We start from the raw sequence: 25,048 nt of genomic DNA on the forward strand, positions 1-25,048 counted from the left end.
CTAGCTTGCTAGCAAACCTTACAAAGGTTTACAGTCGAGCAGGAGGGGCTCTGTTGCTAACACAGAGCAGCTGTTTATAACGGTTACAGTGTTAGGGGCGGGGTTATGCTGAGTGGTGGCTCCAGTGCGTCATCGAGCCACCATTTTAGCCCCGCCCATAAAATCCAGAGAATTAAAATTGACGGAAAACTGTGAAAACAAAAAACCCTAACAAAAACAACACAGTGAGTACAAAGTTTACAGACTTTACACACATTCAGGAACTGTTTTCTGACTTAAATAATGTGTTTAGAAACAAACGTCTGAATTTGCTTTACACAGACTAACAATCTCAGGCTAGTTTCTTTGTTTGAACTTCAAATAAATTCTTAACTTTACACAAACAATTAACTTTTTGTCAATAATTTCCTTGTGTTGATAACCTTTTTTGTGTGTTTTTATCAACCCTGTCTCAGAGCAGTTTGTAAAAATGCAATCTACTGAATTTACCATTTTTTCGTGACAGCCAACATGACCTACGGATCATTAAATCCTCACGGCATTTAATGTATTGATTCATTTAGTCTACATGGACAGGAATTACAATATTGCTGTGATGTAGGAATATAACATAAATTTATGGTAATGTTCAGGCATACGCAGCACTTGGTTAAGGTTGATGATTGTGGTCTCGTTAACAGTTCACAGTGACTGCAGACACATCCTGTTGACTTAAATTTAACCAAAATTGTGATCTTTTACTAACCTTAACCTAAGTGCTTCTGTTGCTTAAAGCTAGCCACATCTGTCAGCATCCATGCCCACAGATTTGTTATAAAAACAGAGTGCAAATCCAAGAACACGGCTTAAACCATTTGAACAGATTTATGCTTTTCTTTTTGACCCAACATTAACAATTGTTGGATGTTAAACATACTCACGTTTAGCATGTAGCATGTTAGCATAATAGTCTGTTAATTTCATCATGTTCGCAGTTGCCAGCAAGCTAACAACAGGCAGTGAAAGTGTTGTTTTTGTTTTGCATTCAACAGGCATTCAGTCGAGCCTGCACAATCAATCAGCTCAGAAATGGCCGAGCAGCCCTGTTAATGAAGTGGATTTGGATGTACGTCAAACATCTCTGATTAATGTGTGTGTGGACTGATGTGATATAGCCCTCTAGCTACACGGTCTGAATCTTCCACTTTCTTTTGCTCAATGCATGCTGGGCTTACTAAAACTGGTTTAAAACACTGAAGGAATTAATGAATAAAGGAAAAAATGCTTAATAACTCTGACCCTGTATCACTGGAGGGTGTGATAAAGTGAATGGAAAAATGCACATAAAGAGGATGATAAACTATGTTGTCAGCAAAGATGATTTGAACACAGCAGGTGATTTGATAAATAGAGCTATTTTTAATCATTTAACCACTGTGTCATTTATCGTTGAATACATCAACTGCACCATTTATCTCCTTGGTAATTATGTTCTGTCTTCTCCTGTAGAGCTCAAGAAAGCTGAACGATTCGCAGGTTTGTCATTTTTTACTGAGCACTTCAAACTTCTAAGTTGGATGTCTCCATGTGATCTTTATTCAAATTTAAAATGGAGTTGATAATTTCTTTTTAGCACAAAATAATATGTGTAAAAATGAGATGCAACATTTTAATTTTCACATCCCATCTGTTCTAACAGAGGGCACCACCATCAACTCTGACAATGCAAGGCCCTAGCTTATCGTCTCTGAAGATGGGAGAGAAGTTATAATGTTGTAAATTAACAAACAGGATGTCAGTGGCAAAAACAAACACAAACAAATGCATAGTTCCATCTGTGTTTTTCAGGGAAAGACCTTAATTCAAATGGGGAAAAACACAACGTCCTTTGGTTTAGGGCTTTGCATATCTACACCACAGAGCCATAGAAATTAGCGTGATAATAAAACCAGAGCATGTGTGGAAATCTGGGTGTGTCACCGAGAGTGGGAGGGCCACCTCACGATCCAGGAAGACTACCTGAGCACCTGTCGCTGTGCGCTTCATAGGCAAGTGTGTGAAGTGAGGGACAGCACTGATCCACGTCAGAGGAAAACATGCAGAGTAAGTTCTACTTTACCTTACTCAGTTTTAGTAGCAGTAACTTTGTTTCACTGTAGAACATATTCTGTTTTGTGAATCTGTTTTTTCAGCACAGTTTTCTGTCGGGCTTGTCTCATATATACAGTAGAAGAGTTACAAACAATGTGAAAAGTTAGGCTCAGTGTTCTACAATGACACATTTGAGAAAACATATTTCAGTGTCATTTATTAACAAGAAATCACAGCTGACAATGATTTGTTTGGATAAAAACACTGAAAAAACATCATTTTGAAATTACACAACATAAAAAATACATTCTTCTTTTATAACGTCTGATTCTATACAATCCAGTTCATTTTGGATTAAAGAGACAAGCTATTGAAGGCTAAAAAAATATACCAACAGTGATTGTTTGTTGTAAGAGGTACAGTGTAACTTTCCAGTTTGAGTTGTGTTTTCTTTTCAAACCTGCTGTAAGGTAGACAGGCCAGAGTTTCTGCATTCCTTACATAGTTTGTCACCCACCACTGGGGGAGAATGACGTTTTTAAAGATACTTCCTGCCTGTGAGAAAAAGCTTTTGTGTTCTGTGGTGTTGATTATTTGGCAAGCTTTTATGGTTTTGGGGGAGTAAGAGTCGTTTTCTTGTCTCACTCAAACTCCTGCCGCTCTTTTGGAGTACGGGTGTAATGAGTTCCTCGTCCTTTATCAACAAGGCGTCTTTGTGCTGTTCCTATTGACACTGTCTCACTTATATCACCTCCCAAAGTATAGCGTCAGACTTTATATGGGTATCACCCTCACTTTGCTCTCTCTTCTACTTTGTGAGTTATATGAGACAGAACAGACAGCAATCATCAGAATAAGTACCACTTAGAATACAGTCTCTGTTTTAATCTACATTTCCACCCAGTTTTTTTGAAACCTTTGAAATGTTTTTGAGTTTCAACACTCACCACTAATTGCAGGGTCGGCCCTTCTGCCCACATGTTTAAGTGTACATGAGCATGAAGTTGAACCACAGTTCCTCCAGATAGTTCAGCCACAGCCTTTCATGGTAGCTCACTGCCATTGGTTTGTGAGTGTGTGTGTGTGTGTAAAAAGAAAACACTTTACTTGAATCACATCTATTACTCATTAGTCCCTCTCATAGAAGGCTGGTCTCTCATCCCACTGTGAGGTATTCAACCTCTGCCATTCAAGCATTTTTTGGAGGGTGTGCTATTCATTGCACTGATTTATCTATTTTTAAACACCATGTGATGGTTGTGGTTAACCTCACAAGGTTTTCATCAAACATCAGCACATACAGATCGGCTTAAAAAAGCAACTCACAAGTGTTAACGACCTTCTCGGGTAAGAGACATGTTGGAGACCAAACCAGTCTCATAATCAGAGTCAGGTAATGTAGCTGAGACTTGTGCATCTGTATCATGTCTCTCTGTCTTTGCCTCTCTACCCTTTTTCTTCCAGGCATAAGCTCCCCGAGAGGCCGGGTCCTCTCCGAGGACCAGTTCAGCTGCTCCATCTGTCTGGAGGTGTTCGTGGAGCCCGTCTCCACGCCCTGCGGCCACAGCTTCTGCAAGGCCTGCCTGCAGGGCTACTGGAACCACAGCAAGAGGTTCTCCTGCCCCATGTGCAAGAAGAGCTACTCCAAAAAACCAGAGATGAGCGTCAACAGGGTCCTGGCTGAAATATCCTCCCAGTTTCAGGGGCTCATGATGGCTGGAGGGGCCGGTGGGGATGGAGGGGCTGCCTCACGGGGATCCACGCTGAACCTGAGCTCGGATACAGGCCACAGTGGCTCTCTGGGCCCCGACACAGGAGAGTTTGCCCGGGCTGGGGAGGTTCCCTGTGATGCTTGTATTGGGAGGAAGTTAAAGGCACACAAGTCCTGCGTGAGCTGCCCTGGATCATTCTGTGAGACCCACCTAAGACACCATAAAAAGGTCAGTTAACATATGTGCCCACTTCTGCATGTTCTCACGATTAAGTCTTGTTCAAAGGCAAATCACTGGCAGTAAGGAGAATTCCTAGGGATCAAAACCACAGTCCTGGGGTTTATTATGCTTACATTTGCACATTCAAATCCACGGCTCTCTCCCTTAATACAGGTGAAGTCTCTGATGTCTCATCGTCTGATCGAACCCACTTTCCACCTGGAGGAGAAGATCTGTAAGAAACACGAACGTCTTCTGGAAGTCTACTGCCGCACCGACCACACCTGCATCTGCACGGCCTGCGCTGAGGCCACGCACAAATCGCACGACATCGTCTCCATTGACCACGAGTGGAAGAAGAAGACGGTGAGCTGCAGTCACTCATTATATATATATATGTGCTGGTTTTGCACGGTATGTGAGGTTTAGATTTCCTCTCTTGCCTTAAAGGTACCCCATGAAGGCCTCACTGACATTTGGTCATGTGATTTTCATTTTCAATGTACAATCCTGATTCTCCTTTAACAGAGTAACCTGGGGAAGAAGAGATCGGAGCTGAAACATTTGATCAAGGAGAGATCCAAGAAACTGGAGGAGATCAAACAATCCATCAAGGTCATCAAGGTAAGACCACTGACGGTTTAAGAAAGGTGGTGGAAGGAAGTGGTTAACCTGCCAGGAATCAGGATCACACCTATGAGTCTTACCTGCTTAAAGCCCAGGTGACTGGAAGACAAAAACACAACATGTTTGCAAGTTTCGGTGTCAGATTTTCTGCTCCTTGAAATTTAAGTCCAGTGCAAGTATCTGCAGTTTTGATGATGCCTTTAGCTCCTATTTCATCAATACCGCATTTTATATTTCCAAGTTAAAAATTAACAAGAGTTTGATAGACTGATATGAAAATTCAAGTCAGCCTCTTGGTTTACTTTATGCCTTACTCCATTTTAAACTGGCTTTTATCATGCCTGTCACATGTCTGTTGTATTGCAGTTGTTATTTCCCTTGTGTATCCCATGTTAAATATTTGCCCAGTCCACTCTAATGTAGTGCTTCTCATGCACCGAAGCTCAAAAGCTTTATTTGCACTTCAAGCAGCCCTCTGATCCAGGCGCATTTACAAAACGTGAGCAGGCTGTTGCTCAAGGGCACTTTGACAGGACACTGGAAAGATGACCTTTAAATCATATTTTCAGATGGGTAATCCTGCCTGCAAATTTACCTTGCAAGAGAACAAAAACATATTTTGGCAGAACTTTCTCAGTGGAAGCAGAGAAGGCAGCTCGCTAACATAGTTTGTTTTTCTCTCGCGTATACAGACTCAGATCCATGTCTGAGGCTGTTCAACCGGTGTGACCAGTGTAAACATTTACCTTCAGTTTCACACACCCTGTTTTTACCTGCAGCCTCATCACAGTAAAACTCACCTGAAGCGTAAGAGATCAAAACACCCAGGGTTACACTTCTTTTGTTGATAGAAAGGATTGTAATTACAGTCGTAAAATGGGTGAAATGTTACTGAGGTTTTAAATGATTTTTCATTACAATTCAATGAGTGATAAGAGTGTGAAATGTAAAATGCAATCAGATTAAAAGTAAATTATATAGAATATGTATAACTTGTATGTAACTTTCCGTCAAACAGTAAATCATCAGTGTCAAATGCTTTCTGATTAGCAAAATGTCTCAGGTTCAGTGCTCCTCTTAGTTTTCTGCTTGGTGACATTTTTAATCTGCTTTTACAAATACAATGAGGATTAAGTTACCAGCAGGTTGAATATCACAGCGACCACATCTGTGTGTGTGTGTACTGTACAAACAAGTGACTGTACATGCACATGTTACACTGTGTGGGTGCATGCTGCTGTTAGCCTTAGAGAAGACACTGACGCATCGCTGGACTATTTTAGGTTTTGGAGAGGAATAATACACCAAAAATAAACTGCATATTAATGAATAAAAAAACCTGAAACTCTTTATACACTTACAGTGTAATTTTACACTTTTTTGTTAGAGACTATAAAACATTAGTGGAAGCTAATGTTGAAACCTGTTAGATGAAAGGCTTGACCAGGGGAAGTTGTAACCTGTTGGTCAGGTTGTGCAGACAGTCACTTTGTGAGTCTCGCAGGAGACAATGGATGAAAAGAGCTGTGATTACTGAAGCTGTGTCATTACACAGGTTGACTTGTTAGAGTCTAATTGGTTGTAACAGTTTTATTTGAGGCCTAATCCTGTCAGTCACTGGCTGAGAGAGACAAAGATTAGGAGAGACAGAGATGTAGAAGTCATGTGAAGTGTTACAGCTATTTATTATCACTCTATGGGGGATTTACAAGCAACAGATTAAAAGATGAATAGTCAAAATCAAAGGCTGTAGAGGCCAGAATATCTAGACTTTAGTAAGGACTAAGCTCTTTAAAAATGCAGGATCCTACATTTCCCATAATGCAACTAATAGAATCTTTTTGTTAAACCCTGCTTGCTTGGTAAATTCCAATGTTTTTCAAAGTCTACACCTCAAGTTTATAGTGCTTTCTGTTGTAAATCTGCAAACTCTCAGGCCAAGCCTTTCCTCATGTCCTTTCTTTCGTAGGCCAGTGCTCAGAAGGAGCTGGAGGAGAGCTGGCAGGTGTATGCCGAGCTGCAGCGTCTGGTGGAGCAGTGTCAGGCGGAGCTGGTGGAGCTGATTGCCACTCGACAACGCGAGGCGGAGCGCCATGCTCAGGAACTGGCTCGAGGTTTGGAGAACGAACTGAGCCAGCTGAGGAGGAGGAGCAACGAGCTGGAGGCCTACGCGCAGACCCAGGACAAAGTGGTCTTCCTTCAGGTGATACAGGCTTTCAAGTGACATAGTGGCAGCCGTATTGGAGGTCCAGCTGTTGAAGATATAATATTATTGTATGTTCAGAATGACATATTAAGCTTAAAACAAATTTCTAATACGAAAAAAAGTTTCCCAAAGATTAGTGTATTTTTTGTTTTCAGTTGTCAACATTGTTGCTGAGTTGTTATTTTCTTCCCACAGGAAATGATGCAAGATGTTTTTCAAATTTCAAAATAATACACACATTTGCACCACCCGCTTCTTCCATTTCAGATTACATTCATTTCTAAGATGATGAATACCTCCGATCATAAGATGCATGCTGGCAGTTTTACAGTGTGTAGCCTACATGTTCAAAACAAAATTAGTATGCATTTGGGACAGAGCAAGGGGCTGAATTTGTGAGGAGGCTAAGGCATATCAATGTAAGGAGCTATGTTATACTTACAGCAATGGAAATCTGTAAGATACTGCTTTCCTAATGAACTATTTATTTATTAATAATGTTACCATCCAAGCTGGAAAAATTACATTAAAAAATATCTCTCTCAAATCTGTGTACAGTATTTAGTTCAGCCAGTAATCCAGTGAACCTCCATGGCTGCACCAGCTGTACTGGTTAGGATATTTGCGACACAACATCAAAGTGTCTATGAATAGAGCCAGCTGTTCTGGAAGTTCCCCCCTGTGCATTTATCCTGGACTGTTTATGTAGATAAAATGTTGATTCTCTCTCACATGAAAGACATCTTTGAGGTTGCTGATTTGGAGGTTTTCTAGATAGGAGGAGGGGAAGGGAAGGCCTCAAATTCCCAAACCCAGTGTTTGGAAGAACAAAGTTTAGAATATGCTGACAGATACATTCACTGTCCTGTATCTGTAACTCTCCTTTTTTGCTTATCCTGCATTGATTGTGCTTTGATTTTACTGTCAAACTGACAATGTGCAGAGTGTTCAGAGTTAGCATTTGCATCACTTGGTTTAGATTTGCAGAGACCAGCAGCAAATTTGTAAATCTGGGCAATGTCAATGTAAATCTATGTTAGGTACCACTGAAGTGAGAGTTTGTTCAGATCTGTTCAGAGTTCCACGTCAGCATCATATTTAGTTTGTTCTTTCCACTGCAGAGACTTTATTTCCCCTGAGAGGTCATTAATTTTTCATTTCATCATACCTTGTGTAACCTTTCTCTTCCATTTCCTGTAGAATCTGGCGACGCTGCCACCCGTGCCCGAGCCCACTGATTGGTCAGCGGTCAGCATCAACACTGACCTTTACCTGGGAACCATCCGCTCCTCCGTCAGCGGCCTCATGGACAAGTTCCAGGAGGAGCTTAAAAGGCTGTACGGGAAAGGTAAGGGCAGCTAGCCAAAGTTAGCCTCTCATTCTGTTATGACAAAACACAACTATTTGTAAAATGTGTTTTTAAAGATTCACTGTGTCCACAAATAAAGTAGTAATATATAGGTAACTGTACAAGAATGTGTTTTGATTACAACAGTGGATTATCATAAGACAGTGCACAGCCTACATGTATGAGTGATGTACATGGCTGTACAAAATAACAGAAACACCTTGCAGTGATGTAGCCACATTCAACAATACCATAAGTGGTGGCTGTGGAAGGTTGGATAAAAAAAAATATTTTGTTAAAAACAACAGTTAAACATCACAATCTTCATATGGTTTGTATTTATCAGAGAGTTAATGTGCTGGTTTGCACAGTAAGATGTTCCTGCTATTTATTCAGTTGAAAATTAATCACACTCAGCGTGCCTTGCTGAGTGCCCATGTGGATTATCTATGCAGAGTTATAGTAAAATCCATCCTCTCTTGTCCAATGCCAACCACACTTCCTGTGCAAAATCCAAATCAGGGACCTGTGGACCTCAGTACAAGCGCTTTGAATAGAAAAGTGACTCATCATCGCACCAACCTACCCATCACACTCGCACATTCACACATACAAGATGGTTGGACAGATGGAGATAGTGTTGATGCCACAGTTCATCCACTTGGAATCAAGGAGAAGGCAGCAGCGGAGAGCTGACTGACAGCAGCACATGTCTTGAGCATTTACAGCTCGGGATTAGTTCTACATGTTTACTACCCACACGTGCCATCTGCTTTGACTTTGACTCGTTAGCTGAATGACTTGCTGACATGGTCTTTCCCTCTTTCTCTCTTTGCTGTTTCTCTCTCAGAACTCCGGAAGGTGCAGAACTATTCAAGTGAGTAAGACTTTAAATTGTTAGCTTAGTGATATTAATGGTTCATGCTTATGCTTTGTTTGGGGGCAAGGACTCTTCTTAAAAGAGATTTTAGAGAAGAGCAGGGGCTTTTGGCAGGTCTTGAGCAGTGCATCCAGAGCTTAAAATGATATTCAGTTCTCCTAATTGTCCACAAGATGGTGCCACTTCTTCACTGCACAGACAAGCTCCATGCAGCAAATTTGAAAGTATGAAGTTCACTGCAACCCCGACAATTATATATTTAAAAAAGTCGTTTTCTCTGAAAGAGGCCATTCTGCATAATGAATAACCTACTTTACCTTTTGATACCTTGAGTACTTTTTCCTGACAGTACTTGTAGGAGTAAAAAGTAGATGTGAGCACAGGATCTTTACTCAGTGAATTATTCATAGTATTGCTATTTTTACTTGAAGGGGTTATTTGTAAGTTTTGCTACTGCTGCATCGTCACACTAGCATTAACAGCTGTTTACTTACCAGCCTAGAGAAAACATTGCAAGTTCAGAATCAAACTTGACAAGAACTCTGCTCTGTCCCGTCCAGGTGAGGTGATTTTGGACCCTGGCACAGCCCAGAGGAACCTGGTTGTGTCCGAAGACGGTCGCCAGGTGAGGTATGAAGAGCGTAAGACCTCCCACTCTGAGGGTCCAAAGCGTTTCAGCCCCGCCCTCTTCGTCCTGGGCCGAGAGGGCCTCAGCTCCGGGCGTCACTACTGGGAGGTTGACGTGGGGCGCAAGACGGCCTGGACCCTAGGTGTGGCCCGGGCTTCAGCCCGCCGCAAGGGTGAGATCAAGCTGAGTCCTGAGGGTGGGTACTGGTGTCTGTGGCTGAAGAACGGGGAAGTGAAGGCTCTGGCGACGACTCGCCTGCCTCTAATGCTGTCGTCCCAACCCGGTAAAGTGGGAATCTTCCTGGATTATGACGGAGGCCAGATTTCTTTCTATGATGTGAAGGCGCGTCTGCATCTCTACACTTTTGTTGATACCTTCAGTGAGAGCCTGTACCCGATCTTCAGCCCCTGTCTCATCCAGGAGGGGAAGAACACCTCTCCTCTCATTATAACCCCTGTTAAACATACCTGAGACAGTCAGTCAGCATTAGGTTAAACCATATAACATGTTGGACAGAACAGGCTTGGTGCAAAGTGCAGATACTTCATTTTAAACAGATAATTATGTTCTCTATTTGGTCTTAAAATACAATGTTTTTCTTGAAATAATTCTCTCAATTTTACTTGTTTGTATAGCACTTTACCTCACACAACTTGAAATAAAAAAGCAAGTTATTTGCACATCAAAACTACACACAACAACACTCTCTTGTCATATGGGCAGGTTATTGAATTTGTTCAAACAAAATAAGGTTCTATCCTGTTAAGTATCCTGTTACCTGTGTGTGTTTGGGTTATAGGAAAACAAAATGTAATATATCTGGTACTTGACTGACTACATATTACAGAGAAACGACTTTACAATTGGGTTACTCTTAAGTAACCGATAGTTCCATCATAGTGTATACTCTCATCTCAAGCTATATCTGAAATAAACAAGAAGGACATGATGGGGTGAAAACCTGTGAAGGACTAAAGTGAATTAAAGGCCAACTCTGACCTGTGGTTCTGCAGCCCTGGTTTAGTTGGACATGTTAAGGAGACATTTGAATTTGAGTAATGCTGTACTACTGGCACTTTCACTTTCTGTCTAAGTCTTTGTTTAACTGTAACTGTAAGGATTTGGAGACCTTACAGATTAAAACAATAAAGTTCATAGATGAATGTAATGTCTAGAGGTTTAAGCTTGCCTGGGGAACCAAATGAAGACTTTTTTGTACATACTGTAGGACCATGACATTGTTTGCAAAGGGCATTTTTTTTTAAAACTCAGACTTAGGATTGTTTTAAGGTCCATGGAAACTATAATGTTCTGTATTTTTATATTAAATGTTTGCTTTTGTACCTTCTTTCTGAACCTTCTTGTTCAATAAAGATGATCAGTCAAAAATACATATAATTTTTCTTTTTTTAACTAGTAATTGAGGGATTTTTCCTTTAGCTTGTTGGCGGGTGGAGCCAGAGACGCAAAACTACTATCAAAGCCATAAAAAAATAAAAACACTGACTTGACCAACAGCTTAGACAGTCTCAACAGAGACCATAGTGCACTGTAGTTTGTTGTTTCTGACCCAAGCTAGAATGCAGGTATTCTCTGAAGGGTTAAAGTTATTCCTCCTGGAGCTCTGAGGGCAATGACTAGGGAGTATAAATTTGTATCTGGGGTAAAAGGACAGGAGGGGAGGGGGGTATATTTTGGGTCTGAGGTGTGTGTGTTGCGGTTACAGCCTGTCTCATGTGTCAGTGAACAGCAGAGTCTCGAGGCAGCTGCTCTCTGGTGAGTGCCCCCATATCCCTGCTTTTTCTGTCTCTCCTCGTCCTCTCTCCTGCATTTTGATTTCTATACTTTCACATCTGCTTCTCTGTGCTCAGGCATATGTCTCTTAGGGGAGTGTTGTTGTTGTTGTGTTTGGGATTTTGTAACAGTGTTTGGCTCATTAAAAGCTGTGGCCTGAGCAAAAAGACTTTTGTTTTGCAGTCAGTGTAGCAAAGATTCAAACAAATGTGTAGATAAGTGAGGTGCTTGTATCTTAAAATAACTCTGATTCTTGTTTAGAACTTCAAAAAGCACTGAAAGACAGGTCATGGACTTATATATATAATATTTTAATCTGGCCTGCCATGAATACCTAGGCCTCAAGCAGAGTGCTGCCTGTCTTAAAACGTCAAACACACATACTTATAGCTTCACAGACATGCTAGTGTACAAACTAATTAGTACACATGAAACTGTCTTGTTTAAAAAGCAGCTGAAAATTCAAGGTCTGAAATGACACATGAACATTTTCAATAGATTATATAATCTGTTGAAAATAGCTCATCACAGACATGTGAATCATATGATTGAGGTAATTTAACAGATTCTTAATTACAATTTATTCCATCAGGAAGCACTGAGGATTTTTTTTTTCATTTTATTTCAGGCTCAAGAAAGAGGAAAAAAGTATATATACACATATGAATGGTCTGACAACACTCCCCCAAGACACACAGGGACTCATTTATTACCAAAAAAAGAAGCCAAAAAAAACTATATATATATATATATATATATATATATATATATACTCAAAACAATAAATGACTCCCATCATGCTTTGTAGATTTGCATGCAAATGACCCCACATAAAGTCACGCCATCTAACCGTAGCAACCTCAATATTACAGCAGGTTTGATGCCCCATTCAAAGGCTGGTTGCTTGCGCTGAAAATGACGCTGCCTCTCCGCCGTGTAGGAATGGCCACCACTGGGAACCTTTCTGAAGAGCAGGTGCACTGCTCCATCTGTCTGGACGTCTTCACCAACCCTGTATCCATCCCCTGCGGACACAACTTCTGCCAGAGCTGTATTCTGGGATACTGGAAAACAAGCCCCCTGTACCAGTGTCCCATGTGTAAGAAGTCTTTCCACAAAAGGCCTGATATTAGCGTTAACACTGTGCTGAGGGAAATTGCAGAGCAGTTCAAGGAGATTAGGGTTAGAGGTGTAGAAGGGAAGGTGAGCAAAGAGGAGGAAGAGGGGAAGGAGAAGAAGTTGACAATGGAAAGAAGGAAAAAGGAGGATCAGGAGAGACTTCTCGAGAAAAGTCAGATGCAGCAGCTTCTGGAGGAACTGAAGCAGAAGCAAGATGAGGAGAGGAGAAAGAAAGAACAGCCAAAGGAAAAACCAGACGAGAAGAACCCTCTGCAGGAGGAGCTACCTCCGTTAATCCCTCCTGCGTCAGTACCCAAAACCTCTCCTCCACCATCACCTCAAGCCACAGCTCAGGGTCCACCATCACTGCCCCAAACATCACCCCCACCCTCACCTCACATCCCTGCTTCTCTGTCTCCTCAAACCTTACCTTCACCTGCTTCCTCCTCGTTCCCACATCCTTCTTGGGAGGAGGTCTTGTGTGACGTTTGCCTCGGGGACGGAAGGCCGAAAGCGGTCAAATCCTGCCTCGTGTGTCTGACTTCCTACTGCGAGGAGCATCTGAAATCTCATGCTGCCAGGTTCACCAAGCACAAGCTAATGGATCCTGTTGCTAACATGGAGGACAGGATGTGTCCAAAGCATGAGAGGCTCCTGGAGCTGTTCTGTAAGAAGGATCAGACTTGTGTGTGCGTGCTCTGTACTGAGACAGACCACAGGGCGCACTACACTGTCCCTGTGGAGAGAGAATGGACTGAGAAAAAGGTGAGACAGATTTGCTACCATCCAAATACACAGCACAGTCAGTACAGGAGTCATTCCTATGTTCCCAAAGTCCTACGTTCCCTAGTTCTACATATGGACTCTGCCAGGGTCTTGTGTTCCCAAGGTCCTACATTCCCCAATTCTACATGTGCGCCCTCCCAAGGTCCCATGTTCCCATGCTCTACATAGCACTCAATGAGACCCTGAAAAAGATGTTCCCCAGCTCTGTATTCAATTAATGTGACATGGCCTATTGTGGGAACTCATCAGATGGATTTTTATGTTCCCCAGAATTGCTGTATAGCTCTCAATATAATAGGGCTACACTTGGAGGGAATTTAAGGGTAGGGTTAGGTAGGGACAGGGTTAGGGATAAGGATAGGGTTTAGGGTTAAGGTTGCAGGTAGGGGTGTTGGGTTTATCGTTTCAATAAAATTAACTGGATAATATTCCTGAAATATTTTAACTTGGAACAGAAACGGACTTAGGCAAACAAACTAAACTATATGTTCCCACATCTTGGGAACTTAAATATGTTCCCAATGTGTCTAAGAGTTAGAACAGCTTTTGTTGTAGAAATCTCATTGGTGAAGAATACCTGAAAAACACATATTATTTTATATAGTCTCTCTAACTAAACCAGAAAAGCCGAACTTTTCCCACAAGAAAATTGTTTTAAGAGTAAAGTAAAGATCATGACAAGTATCTTTTTACATAATTGAAAGTACAGGCTACCTGTCATCAGCCATGTTTATGTGAAATTTTGTTGTGCAGGCACAGCTGAAGAGGACAGAAATAGATGTCCAACAGATGATCCAGGACAGAGTGAAAAAGGTGGAGGAGATGAAACACTCCCTAGAGCTCAACAAAGTGAGTCCTCCTCAGATCAAATATAGGCTGATGTCATGCAACTAATAACATCAGAGATTGCATTTACCCAGAATTATTCATCGTAGATTTTGTCTGTGGATTCAGGCCAGCGCTCAGAGAGAGATCGAAGAGAGCATGCAGGTCTTCTCAGAGCTGGTGCGGTCCATCCAGAGGACTCAGGCCGAGCTGGTTCTGGCCATCGAGGAGAAGCAGAGGCAGATGGAGAGTTGGGCTGATGGCCTCATCACTGAACTGGAGCAGGAAATCTTTGAGCTTAAAAGAAGGAATTACTGAACTGGAAAACGTGGCTCGGACCGACCACATTCATTTCTTAAAGGTGAGGGCAATTAATGAGCATAGTTAGTGATCCCTTTAAATATAAATTTATTATTTGAGATTTACCCTGAAAGATTTTAAGAGGTAGATCTTGATTTCAAATTCAAATTAATCCGTGACTGAAGTGATTGGCATCTCTATTTCATGTTACTGGTGACATCTCTGTGAGTGTTTATCTCTTGCTTTTCACTGCAAAGAGGAGATTAACTTGTTCTATTAACCACTGTTTTATTTATAGGAGTAATCGTGGTAAAATTAACAGTTCCTTTCAAAATTCTTTTCTCCTTCAAAGAAAATCATAGACTGTTACAACAGTGCCCCCTTCCTGCTGTTTACTGTAATGCAATCTAAATACATTTCGTTTGGTGGCAGCCAATCATTCTGTAAACAATCTTACAATCTTCTGTTTATAAGGTAGATATACTCCATTAAAATCAGAAATAGTTTGAAGAGGACTCAATTGAAAAAAAGAATGGATATGCAAATTTGTTAGCCATTCCTTGTGTTGTATCTCTCTGTAGAGCTTCCCAGCCCTAAGCACTCCTCCATCTGTTAAAGACTGGTCTGAGACCAGTGTTCCCACTGACATCTGTGTGGGTATGATCAGGAGATCTATGTCCAAACTGGAGGCGACACTGAATGAAATGATTGACAAACTGGCTGACAGCGGTAGGATTTTCTTTTCCAGTATATCTTTGATATGTTTCTGTTTGTTTTGATTTTAAATTGAGAGAATATCTCCAGAGGCAGCTGAACGCAGTCTATCCTTAGAGAATTTTGTCTTTTGTCTTTTACAGAGATCAAAAAGATTCTGAAATATACAGGTAAACTTCTTCCTTTCATTTGCATTTTGTTTCATTTTTACATCTCAAAACTCTCCAGTGAAATAAGTCCTTTGTTGTGTCTTATGCTTCTGCAGTGGATGTCACTCTGGACCCTGACACAGCCAACCCATGGTTGCAGCTTTCTCAGGACAGACATCAGGTGAGACACCTGGGAGCGTGGCAGGACCTCCCAGACCACCCTGACCGCTTTGACACGGTGGTCATTGTCCTGGGCCGTGAGGGTTTCACCTCTGGGAGACATTACTGGGAGGTCCAGGTGGGGGACAAGGATGACTGGTACCTGGGAGTAGCCAGGTCTTCTGTCAACAGAAAGGGCAGGATCTCTGTAAGCACCACTCAAGGCTACTGGGCTCTTGCCATGAAGAAAGGCCAGGGTTACCGGGTGTCAACATCTCCACCATTACAGCTCCCCCTCGACCCCAAGCCCAAGCGAGTGGGTGTGTACGTGGACTACGAGGAGGGGCAACTGTCATTCTATGACGTGAGAGCTCGGACCCATATTTACACGTTCAAAGATACATTCACAGAGAAGATTCTGCCATTTTTCTATCTGTACTGCTGCGACAAAGCCTCTGATACCATGGTGATCTGTCCTGTGAATGAGAAAGCTGTGATCAAGCAAAGCTAAGAACGACAGTGAAAACACTGAAAAAAAAACAGACTGTATTTGTAGTAGGCATACCTGTTTTAACAAAACCCTGTGTTTTATGTTTTATGTATATTTATTACATTTATAATGTAGCTCAACAAATACGTTAATTGTACACTTTATGCATTCATATCAGTTCATTGAAGTTTCACAAGACCTGGAGGGGCTGGTTCAAAATTTCTGATTGTTTGCTTCCCCCCACAAACTGCCTACTAGCATTTATACAGATCAGTCAGTAAGGTATTGGTTTGACATTTTGGGGAATACATTTACTTATGTTTTTGCTGTGAGTTGGATGAAAAGATTGATACCACTCTCATGTCTGTGTGCTAAATATAAAGCTTGAGCTACAGGATGGTTAGCTATTAGCATAAAGACAGGAAACAATGGTAAACAGTTAGTATGGCTCTAATGAAAAGTCACAAAAATCTAAAGCACCTCTGGAGTTCACTAACTGATATTGTAATATCACCTTTGTATAAACATGATATAACATGTTAATTGCTGTTATCAGTGAACAGAGCCAGGCTAGCTGCTTCCAGTCTTTATGCTAAGCTAAAGCTAACCCACTGCTGGTGGTAGCCTCGTATAAACAGATGTCAGAGTGGTTGATTAGTATTAGTTTTCTCATAAAACCTCTGGCAAGAGTACGTATTTCCTAAAATGAACTGTCCTTTTAAATACATAGCATGTCAAAAAAACAAAAGAAAGTGTAGTTTTTACGTCAAATTTCATAACTGCATGTTGGTTTTTACTTAAGTGTGGACTGATCTTGATATTGTATGCTGTAAAAGAAATGTATTCATGGTTTACAACAATAAATGTTCTCTCAAATATTCTGGCTTCATGAATGAAATACAGTAAGTTTCATTTCAGGAAAATGATGCCAGTCTGCCCCGCCCCTTGATGTGACTGGAGCTGCCCCAGCTTCCCAGGACTCGTCTATATCCATTCTCTTGTAAGACATGAGTATTGAGTTTGCAGTGCCTTAATTACTGCATATGGTCTTGAACGTGAAAGACAGCTCAGGTTTCTGGAAGGTACAGAACTACAGAGTGTTAGGTAAGTAATTCTTATGGCTTATTTTACCGTTTTTGCAGTTAAAACACAGAACTGTAAGAATGTGATGCAGGATTAATATGTGCAAGCTGATTCATGTGAAAATGACTCATCGGGTGTGTCTGGATTCACATTGTAAACAGCCTAAAAATAGACTTAATTCTGCAGACTTATCTAACTTTTCAAAACTTTTTTCTTAATTTTTGTGTCTCCGTTCAGTTCAAGTTAAAAACCTTGGGTTATGTCATGCTGCACATGATGTAAAAAACCTAAAATAAAACACATATAATGCATATAAATCGCATTTTTGCCCACAGAGATCCCATAATGTCATCACTCAGTATCCTTGCCTCATTGCCAGAGGATCATTTCCAGTGTTCGATCTGTCTGAATGTCTTCAGCGACCCAGTCACCACACCATGTGGTCACAACTTCTGTAAAACCTGCCTTAGCAAGCACTGGGACAACAGTGAGTTATGCCACTGCCCAAGTTGTAATAAACGATTCTACAGCAGGCCTGAGATCTCCACAAATACGGTCATCGAGGAGATTTCGGTCCAAATAAAGAGGAGAAAAGTGGAGACACCTGAAATCATTGATGGACCCTGGCAAGTGAAGTGTGACGTGTGCACAGAAGGAAAATTCAAGGCCCAGAAGTCATGCCTGGTGTGTCTGACGTCGTACTGCGCAGCCCACCTGGAGCCTCACCAAAGAGTTCCCTCCCTGATGAGACACAAGCTGATCGACCCGGTGGAGAACCTGGAGGAGAGGATATGTGATAAGCATGAAAGGATCCTCGAGCTTTTCTGTCGGGATGAGCAGGTGTGCATCTGTCTGCTGTGCAGTGAGACAGACCACAAAGACCATGAGACAGTGCCTGTGGAAGAAGAAGGGGCTCAGCAGAAGGTAAGACAGTTCATTTTTTAATTTTCGTATATTATGAGAGTAAACTGAACCTTACAAGAAAAATGGCTTTAATTATTGAATCGCTGCCTTTGAATTCTACATTTCAGGAAAATATTGAGTCCAAGAAAGCAAAGATCAAAATGATGATTGAGGAAAGAATGGAAAAGATACATGAATTTACAGTTTCCTCTGAAATGACCAGAGTGAGTATTGAGGCAGATTCTGTACATGTACAATTTATACATTAATATAAATCTTTGCTAATGACATGATTTATGATTATAGGAGAAGGCACAGAGAGAGATTGATGACAGTGATAGGCTCTTCAATACTCTGATGAATGAAGTACAAGAGATGCAAACTAAACTAAGACTGAACATAGAGACAAAGCTGAGAAAATCACAAGAAAAAGATGAAACAAGGATTCGAGAGCTGCAGGAGGAAATCGCAGAACTGCAAAGGACGCATTCGGAGCTGGATGATCTTTCGCAGAATGACGACCACCTTCAACTTCTGCAGGTTAGTACATCCCCGCCTCCCTTTGGCCAAAAGGTTGTCCATGTGGTGTATGTATTAAAGGAACTAGTTTAACATTAAGAAAATGCACTTGTTTACTTTCTTACCAAGAGTTAGATGAGAACATTGTCACCACCCAACAGACTGTTAGCTTAGCTTAGCATAAAGACTGGAAATCGCGTGGCTATGTCCAACTGTACCGCCTACCATCACTGCTCAAGCTCACTAACAACCACATCATATCTCATAATTTTAATCTGTAAAAAGGTGTTAGGAGGTGCTAGTAGGTGGCTTCCCCATTTCCAGTCTTTAAGCTAAGCTAAGATAAGCTAACTGGCTGCTGGCTCCAACTGTATGCACTGCACAGAAATGGGTGTGGTATCGACGTTCCCCTCTGATTTTGGGCAAGAGAGTGACTTCTGCTCTTCAGAAGGTGAACTAAGCTTTTTTGTGACAGGCTGTCAAAGCACATGATGAGTAGAAAATGTCTGCTTGGGTGCAGATGGTTGGGTTTAGCAAAATAAATATAGCCCCATGCCACTCACGATCATGTGTTGGTGAATCATTTCAGACTTTGCAGGCCCTGAGCACCATATCTGACACCAAGGACTGGTCAAAGATCAGGGTTTACTCAGACCTGTGCATGCAGTCAGTAAGGAGAGCCATGTCTTATCTTGTCCACACTTTTCAAACAGAACTGAAAACTCTGACGAACACAGGTAAATATCTGCTGCGTTCGCATTCAATCGTGAAGATGTCTCTATATCATGAGTTTCCCATAACTATACTGTGTTTTCACTTTTAACAGAGCTGACCAGAATGAAGCAGTATAAAGGTGAGATCACACATAACATATGATTTGGTCTTCCTGTTTAAAATTCAGTAATTATAACTAAAGACGGCAGCTTTAACTAGACTTTTTTTTTTTCCAGAGTCAGTCACGTTCGACCAAGCCACTGCTGGTAGCTACCTTGTGGTGACTGAATCTGGGAAACGATTGAAGTACTCCAAATATGCAAGCCCCTCATCGTCTGATGACTTAAACTTAGACAGGTTTGATTGTCCCATGGTTTTAGGGACGAAGGGCTTCACCTCTGGGCGGCACTACTGGGAAGTCCAAGTGGGCTTTAGAAACGACTGGGATGTTGGTGTTGCCAAGGAAACAGTTAGCAGAGCAGGGACAAAGACTGTGAAAAGAGAAAATGGATTCTTTGCGATAGAAAAGAGTGGTTTTGGTTATCAAGTTCATTCTACACCCTACACAGTCCTGAACCTGTGTCCCAGGCCAAGAAATGTAGGAGTTTATGTGGACTATGAGGAAGGAAGAGTCTCTTTTTATGAAGTGAATCAGAAGCTGCACATTTACTCTTTCATAGGAGAGTCTTTTACAGAGAAACTGTACCCATATTTCTATCTGTACAGTGGAGCAAAGAAATCAGAGCCCTTAGTATTGCAGTAACAGTAGAAACAGTAGAAAATTCTTCTAAGGTCAAAACTCACTTAGGACTAAAAGATATGATGTGTCTTATGTGCATAAAGAAAATAGATTTGAAATGTAAAAATAATTTGGGACGCATTTCTGCACAAGTGAAACACCAGCCTATATGGACAACTTCATTGATTGAAATACCTGTATCTGTTCTGTCAGACTGTGTGTGCAACAAACAACTGAAAAATATGGCTGAAATGCATCCTGATTAGACACGGTGTAATGCTGTTTAACTGCTTAGCTTGTTCATAATGATTTTTCCTTCAAGTTCACTTACATCCAGGACACCAGGTGTCTTGGTTTTGGAAGGGCTTAAAAGAAAGAGGTCGCCATTTTTCAAATTCTTCATGTGTTGAGCACTGCTACAACCCCATATGCACCACTTCAACAATTTGAGAAGTCTGAAGCTTGACAGGCCTATTGTGCTTGGTTAGGTTGCTTAGGTTCAGGAAGGTTTAGTGTCAGTTTACACTTGAATTAAAATCAATGCACTTGTCAGGTGAAGGTATAATCAGGTAGTGTACATAATAAATTACTTTGCATCCTGTCAAATGTTTCAAAGAACATCTTTCCTCACTAGAATAAAAGCTGAATAAAGGTAATATGTGTGTATTGCATTACTGCTGAAATAAACATGGTTTTGTTGCCTTGTTTGGAGCTTCACCTGAGGAAACATCAACCCCTGCTTTAACAGGCATATATGAGTTTATGAGCATCCAGGAAATTACAGGGTCGAGTAGAACCGCCCTCGTTGCCAGCAGTGATAGGCGTGTCGTCACCTATTTAGAGGAGGAACCAACTGATAAGAGTGTAACGCAACACTGACAGAGCCTTAGGAAACACAAGCTCATTGCTGGGAAAGACAGGTATGTGAGTTTTATATATCAATTTTAACTGTGTCATACAGAAGTGAAGTTTTGATTATTGTGGTCGACTTTTGTCAAATGAAAGCAACAAGCTGTGTGCTGACATGTACAAGAGTTTGTTTACATTCTTTATATTTCTCATAAGTAAGGACTAAGAGAAAGAAGAAGCCGCTCAGGATGTTTAGACTGGCATGTCACAACAACTTTACAACCAACTCCACTTTAAACATTTTTACTGTATATTCTTTTGACAACGGTCACAATTTTGGGTAAATCTTTCACCATGATCACAGAGAGTGCTCAATTCTGATTGGCTGGAGGATTTGCAATATTTTGAAATTACCACATGGCTCTGACGTAGGAGGCTCATGACTCTTCTGAATGAACACCGTATACAGTCTGTGATTTACACTCATAGCCAGGGGTTATTCATTCCAGCTGTACCAGGTTATGGCTCATACTTGTTATGGGAGGAGAATATTACGTATTTCAGTGTTAACAAAGAGAGTGCCAACAGAGAGTCTCCACTGACTGAGTATTTTCTCTTGAAAAATATTCAACACTGCTGATTTTGATCAGTATAAACAGGATTATCCAGTCTTACTTGTGTGATTGTGACAAACTCTGCCACATAAAGACTTGAACTTCTCTGCACTGTGGACGAACCGATGTCACCTACACCCAACACAAGTCACACCACTCACCTGACTCAGAAAACCATCTGATTGGCCATCACATATCACATACACAATCACATACAGTTGCTCTTAACTGTACATCTCATTCACCGTCACATACAGTATGATGCAAGTGTGAATGCCCCACTAACTGTTGAGCTGACCTCAACTGCCTTATATGTGTATAGCCTATGTACATGTACTTTTAAAGTGTTGTTGGATGACCCTTATGAGGATCAAAAGCCAAGTGAGCTGTAATGTTTAAAGTATTTCTGAAGTTTTCACCTTTAATTTTACCTCCGGGACCAAACACCAACTCAGACCAACTGCTATTAAGATTAATGAGAGGCTGAGGTGCTAATTTAAGAGGCTTATTTGTGTCTGTATTACATTATTAATCAGTGTTCTAGTTATAGAGGGGTGATTAGCCTGTGTTATTAATTATTTTTTATAATCACACAGCTTGTTGTGGATGATCCCTCCTTACTTGTTAAACTGATACCAAAGTCATATATTGTCTTTTATAAATAAATCTATTATCCTGGACAGTTTTACATATAGTGAGCAAGAATGGAAGACAAGTTGTAAACAGCTGTGTTGATGCCTGCAGCAGCTGTGAGAACTTACAACAACAACACACTCTTCTACTCGTGAATGTTTACATAATTTAGCAGATAACCATTTATTGTCATCCTCTTCAGCCTGCATCCCTTTCCACTTGAAAATGTAGTGACTGTGGTCAACTGTGTTTTTCCACTGCCCATGAAATCACCAATCCCCTCCAGACTACTATGTCCCAGAATCAGGGTGCTGGTTCTTCTCACTGAAAGACCTTCTTTTAACAATCTCAGTGCCTAAACACTACACTACACAGTTAAGCACTTCATGCTCCTTCTAAGTACATGGTTACATAAAATATTCCTGATGCTTTCTGTGTCAGGTGTGACAAAAATGTTGTGGTTAACTGTTCTGGAAACCTGTCGACTACACCAAATTAAGAATTTTGAAAGTCAGGTGTCTGCTAATACAAGATTTTGCTTTCTCTACAGATTTCCTGTGCTCAGCATTAAGTGGAATACAACATTATCTATGCAAACTAGTGTCACACCAAGCAGGCAGGTTACATGCATGTATGTGTGCACACATGCAAAGACAGACATTAACCTTTGACCTAATGTCAGAGCCTCCCAAGTGCTGTATCTGTCTGGATGAGTTCACAAACCCGGCTTCCCTCCCCTGTGGACACTGCTTCTGTCTGGGCTGTATAGGAGAATACTGGAGGATCCATGGGGCCTGTCAGTGCCCCCTCTGCATGGCTGTCTTCCCCACCAGGCCACAGCTCAAAACTGACCCAACAACACAGACTGAAGATACAACTGTGCCTTTAAAAGCCGGAGAGGTTCCCTGTGATTTCTGCCCGACAAAACGTCGTGCAGTCAAGTCCTGCCTGGTGTGCCTGGCCTCGTACTGCGACGCTCATCTGGAGCCACATTACCAAAGCGAAGCTCTTGGGCGCCATCTTCTGATCAGTGTGGTGAAGAACATGGAGGACTCTGTGTGTAGAGTGCATGGGAAGCAGTTGAACAGGTTCTGCAGGAGTGACCAAACATGCATTTGTGCTATGTGTGCCCACACAGAACATAGAGGCCATCACATTATTCCCATTAACAAAGAAGCTGCGAAGAAGAAGGTATGGTCTATTAAAAGCATTGCAGGTGGAAACACTGAGTCAGGCAATTGTTGTTGTGTAACAATAGCATCAGTAGAATATTTCTTCTGAAGAACTTTATCATCATTAAAGCAACAGGAAATAACAGAGTATTCTTCTTTCAAATGAAAAGTTGAATTCAAAAGCAATAAAACACACTCACTGGGTTTTATTTGGTTTGGTATGACCAGTAGCTTGTGATGGCTACTGTTAGCAAGTTTGACCTATATACTGCAGACAGTTTGCAGACTTTATTCCTCTTTTCTGCTTGTGCTGCTGTTACAGTAGCTTAGCGTTTTAGCTAAATGCTAAACTACTGTTTGGCTATGATCCAAACATAGCATTATCCCATTACTCTCTGCTAGCTGCAATGGCTGCTGTTCAGGAAAAGCTGCACAGTCTTGGTTTAAATCATTCCCTATACAGTCACTATACACAATACTGGAAGCCTCTACACTGCTTTTTACCAAACTGGTGGTAAATCTGCTTGTGCATGTTTATGGTTTCATGTTTGTGGGGGTGCTGAGAAACTGAATGCTATGCTGAAGCTTTCAACAATTGTTCATCATCACATAAACATCATTTGTATGGCAGTAAGCAAAAAAGTTTCAAGAACATCTGGTCTTAATTGTAAGAAACAAGGGCAAAAACCACTGGCACGACATAATTATTTCAAACTTGCTTTCATTTCATTTCACATTTATACAAAAATACCACAACTGATTTATTGTGATGAGGGTGTGGTCAGCAATGACATGAGAATTGCTTTTATTTAACATGAATTACACTGTCTCCATAGCTCTGCTGACACAATATTTTTCCACAGGTCAAACTAAAACGGATAAGGATCAAGCTTCAGCAGGCGATTCAAGAGCGAGTGAGTAAAGTTGAGAAAATCAAGCTCTCTGTAGACCGCAGTGGAGAAAATCCAAAAGAGGCATGGGCACAAAATAAAGAGCTGGTCCAACAGCTGGAAGAAGAAATATCTGAGCTGCAGAGGAAAAACACTGAGTTGGAGCAGCTTTCACAGACTGAAGACAACCTCCACTTTCTACAGGTCTGCAGCATGGTCAAAAGTCAAAACATCAGTAATCAGTCTTACTAATCACTCATTTTCTTTTTCGTGACCTTTAATACTGCACAGCAGCCACTGATGCCATCTCTCCTTTGTCTCTACAGAGATTTCTATACACAGCTACATCATGATTGGATGAACATCCTGATGTCTCATCTTCAAGAGCACTGGAACAAAGTTTATTTAGATTTTTTTCTTTTATAAAATGGTTAATAAAAATCCATAGTTGGATTTCCTTTTAAGTAATAGGTTGACATTTTGTAAAATGCTCACTGTATATTATCTATTTAAAACAATAATTATGTGTAAATAAAATATTAATGATGCTTTGCACAGATTTAAAGAAACTGTTCACCCCAAGAACAAAATTGGTTTAAATCCACTAATTTTATAAAAGTTGATCCAGGGTATGGCCAGTTGCTGACTGAGAATATATTGTATGAATGTAATTTATACCTGTGTGGATGATGTAATGTATTTTATGGACAGAGTGAGATTATATGCAGTACAGTATTTCAAAGTTGAAATGTTTTTTGCTTTTTCCTTTTTCATGGAATAAAAATGAGAAAATGTCATTCATGTGTTTCTGCTTAACATTTTTGAGAACAACATATATCAGCACTTTCATGCTTTTAGCTCAGAAACGAAAAGCGAAACTTGCAGCTACGATTCACACTCAGCCCA

The 25,048-nt window shown here is 41.0% G+C and overlaps 4 protein-coding genes across 4 annotated transcripts; all 4 read left to right on the top strand.

The window, feature by feature from the left end:
- The first annotated feature begins 1,947 nt into the window (after window positions 1-1,947).
- btr12 (bloodthirsty-related gene family, member 12) lies at window positions 1,948-11,081 on the top strand. Its single transcript, XM_018662580.2, has 8 exons — window positions 1,948-2,082; window positions 3,535-4,010; window positions 4,176-4,367; window positions 4,530-4,625; window positions 6,598-6,831; window positions 8,035-8,182; window positions 9,033-9,059; window positions 9,623-11,081. Exons 1-8 carry the CDS (start codon window positions 2,076-2,078, stop codon window positions 10,159-10,161), a joined length of 1,719 nt encoding a protein of 572 aa, XP_018518096.1. The 5' UTR covers window positions 1,948-2,075; the 3' UTR covers window positions 10,162-11,081.
- Window positions 11,082-11,385: 304 nt separating this feature from the next.
- si:dkey-46i9.6 (nuclear factor 7, brain) lies at window positions 11,386-16,051 on the top strand. Its single transcript, XM_051075701.1, is given in 8 exon segments — window positions 11,386-11,466; window positions 12,357-13,368; window positions 14,143-14,238; window positions 14,344-14,526; window positions 14,528-14,575; window positions 15,096-15,243; window positions 15,372-15,398; window positions 15,494-16,051. Coding segments are annotated over 7 exon segments (2,025 nt in total). The 5' UTR covers window positions 11,386-11,466; window positions 12,357-12,399; the 3' UTR covers window positions 16,048-16,051.
- Window positions 16,052-16,974: 923 nt separating this feature from the next.
- Window positions 16,975-20,640, top strand: LOC108874157 (E3 ubiquitin-protein ligase TRIM39). The gene is made up of 7 exons (XM_018662564.2): window positions 16,975-17,130; window positions 17,445-18,033; window positions 18,141-18,236; window positions 18,319-18,552; window positions 19,121-19,268; window positions 19,358-19,384; window positions 19,482-20,640. The coding sequence occupies exons 2-7, from the start codon at window positions 17,455-17,457 to the stop codon at window positions 20,006-20,008; spliced, it is 1,611 nt and encodes a 536-aa protein (XP_018518080.1). The 5' UTR covers window positions 16,975-17,130; window positions 17,445-17,454; the 3' UTR covers window positions 20,009-20,640.
- A 148-nt stretch (window positions 20,641-20,788) lies between these two features.
- On the top strand, window positions 20,789-24,939 carry LOC108874160 (E3 ubiquitin-protein ligase TRIM47). The gene is made up of 4 exons (XM_018662568.2): window positions 20,789-20,904; window positions 22,631-23,271; window positions 24,116-24,346; window positions 24,469-24,939. The coding sequence occupies exons 2-4, from the start codon at window positions 22,714-22,716 to the stop codon at window positions 24,493-24,495; spliced, it is 816 nt and encodes a 271-aa protein (XP_018518084.1). The 5' UTR covers window positions 20,789-20,904; window positions 22,631-22,713; the 3' UTR covers window positions 24,496-24,939.
- Window positions 24,940-25,048: the final 109 nt, after the last annotated feature.

Source organism: Lates calcarifer, linkage group LG14 (assembly GCF_001640805.2).
Source record: "Lates calcarifer isolate ASB-BC8 linkage group LG14, TLL_Latcal_v3, whole genome shotgun sequence".
Classification (NCBI taxonomy): Eukaryota; Metazoa; Chordata; class Actinopteri; family Centropomidae; genus Lates; species Lates calcarifer.

What these genes read in the sequence shown, in the direction of transcription:
- btr12 (XM_018662580.2), top strand. An exon ending in ACGAGTGGAAGAAGAAGACG is followed by an intron (nt 4,368 to 4,529) that starts GTGAGCTGCAGT and finishes CTCCTTTAACAG; the next exon opens with AGTAACCTGGGGAAGAAGAG. An exon ending in TAAAAGGCTGTACGGGAAAG is followed by an intron (nt 8,183 to 9,032) that starts GTAAGGGCAGCT and finishes TTTCTCTCTCAG; the next exon opens with AACTCCGGAAGGTGCAGAAC.
- LOC108874157 (XM_018662564.2), top strand. Translation starts at nt 17,455, where the DNA reads ATGTCATCACTCAGTATCCTTGCCTCATTGCCAGAGGATCATTTCCAG. An exon ending in AAGAAGGGGCTCAGCAGAAG is followed by an intron (nt 18,034 to 18,140) that starts GTAAGACAGTTC and finishes TCTACATTTCAG; the next exon opens with GAAAATATTGAGTCCAAGAA. An exon ending in TTTCCTCTGAAATGACCAGA is followed by an intron (nt 18,237 to 18,318) that starts GTGAGTATTGAG and finishes TTATGATTATAG; the next exon opens with GAGAAGGCACAGAGAGAGAT.
- LOC108874160 (XM_018662568.2), top strand. Translation starts at nt 22,714, where the DNA reads ATGTGTGCACACATGCAAAGACAGACATTAACCTTTGACCTAATGTCA. An exon ending in AAGAAGCTGCGAAGAAGAAG is followed by an intron (nt 23,272 to 24,115) that starts GTATGGTCTATT and finishes ATTTTTCCACAG; the next exon opens with GTCAAACTAAAACGGATAAG. An exon ending in ACAACCTCCACTTTCTACAG is followed by an intron (nt 24,347 to 24,468) that starts GTCTGCAGCATG and finishes TTGTCTCTACAG; the next exon opens with AGATTTCTATACACAGCTAC.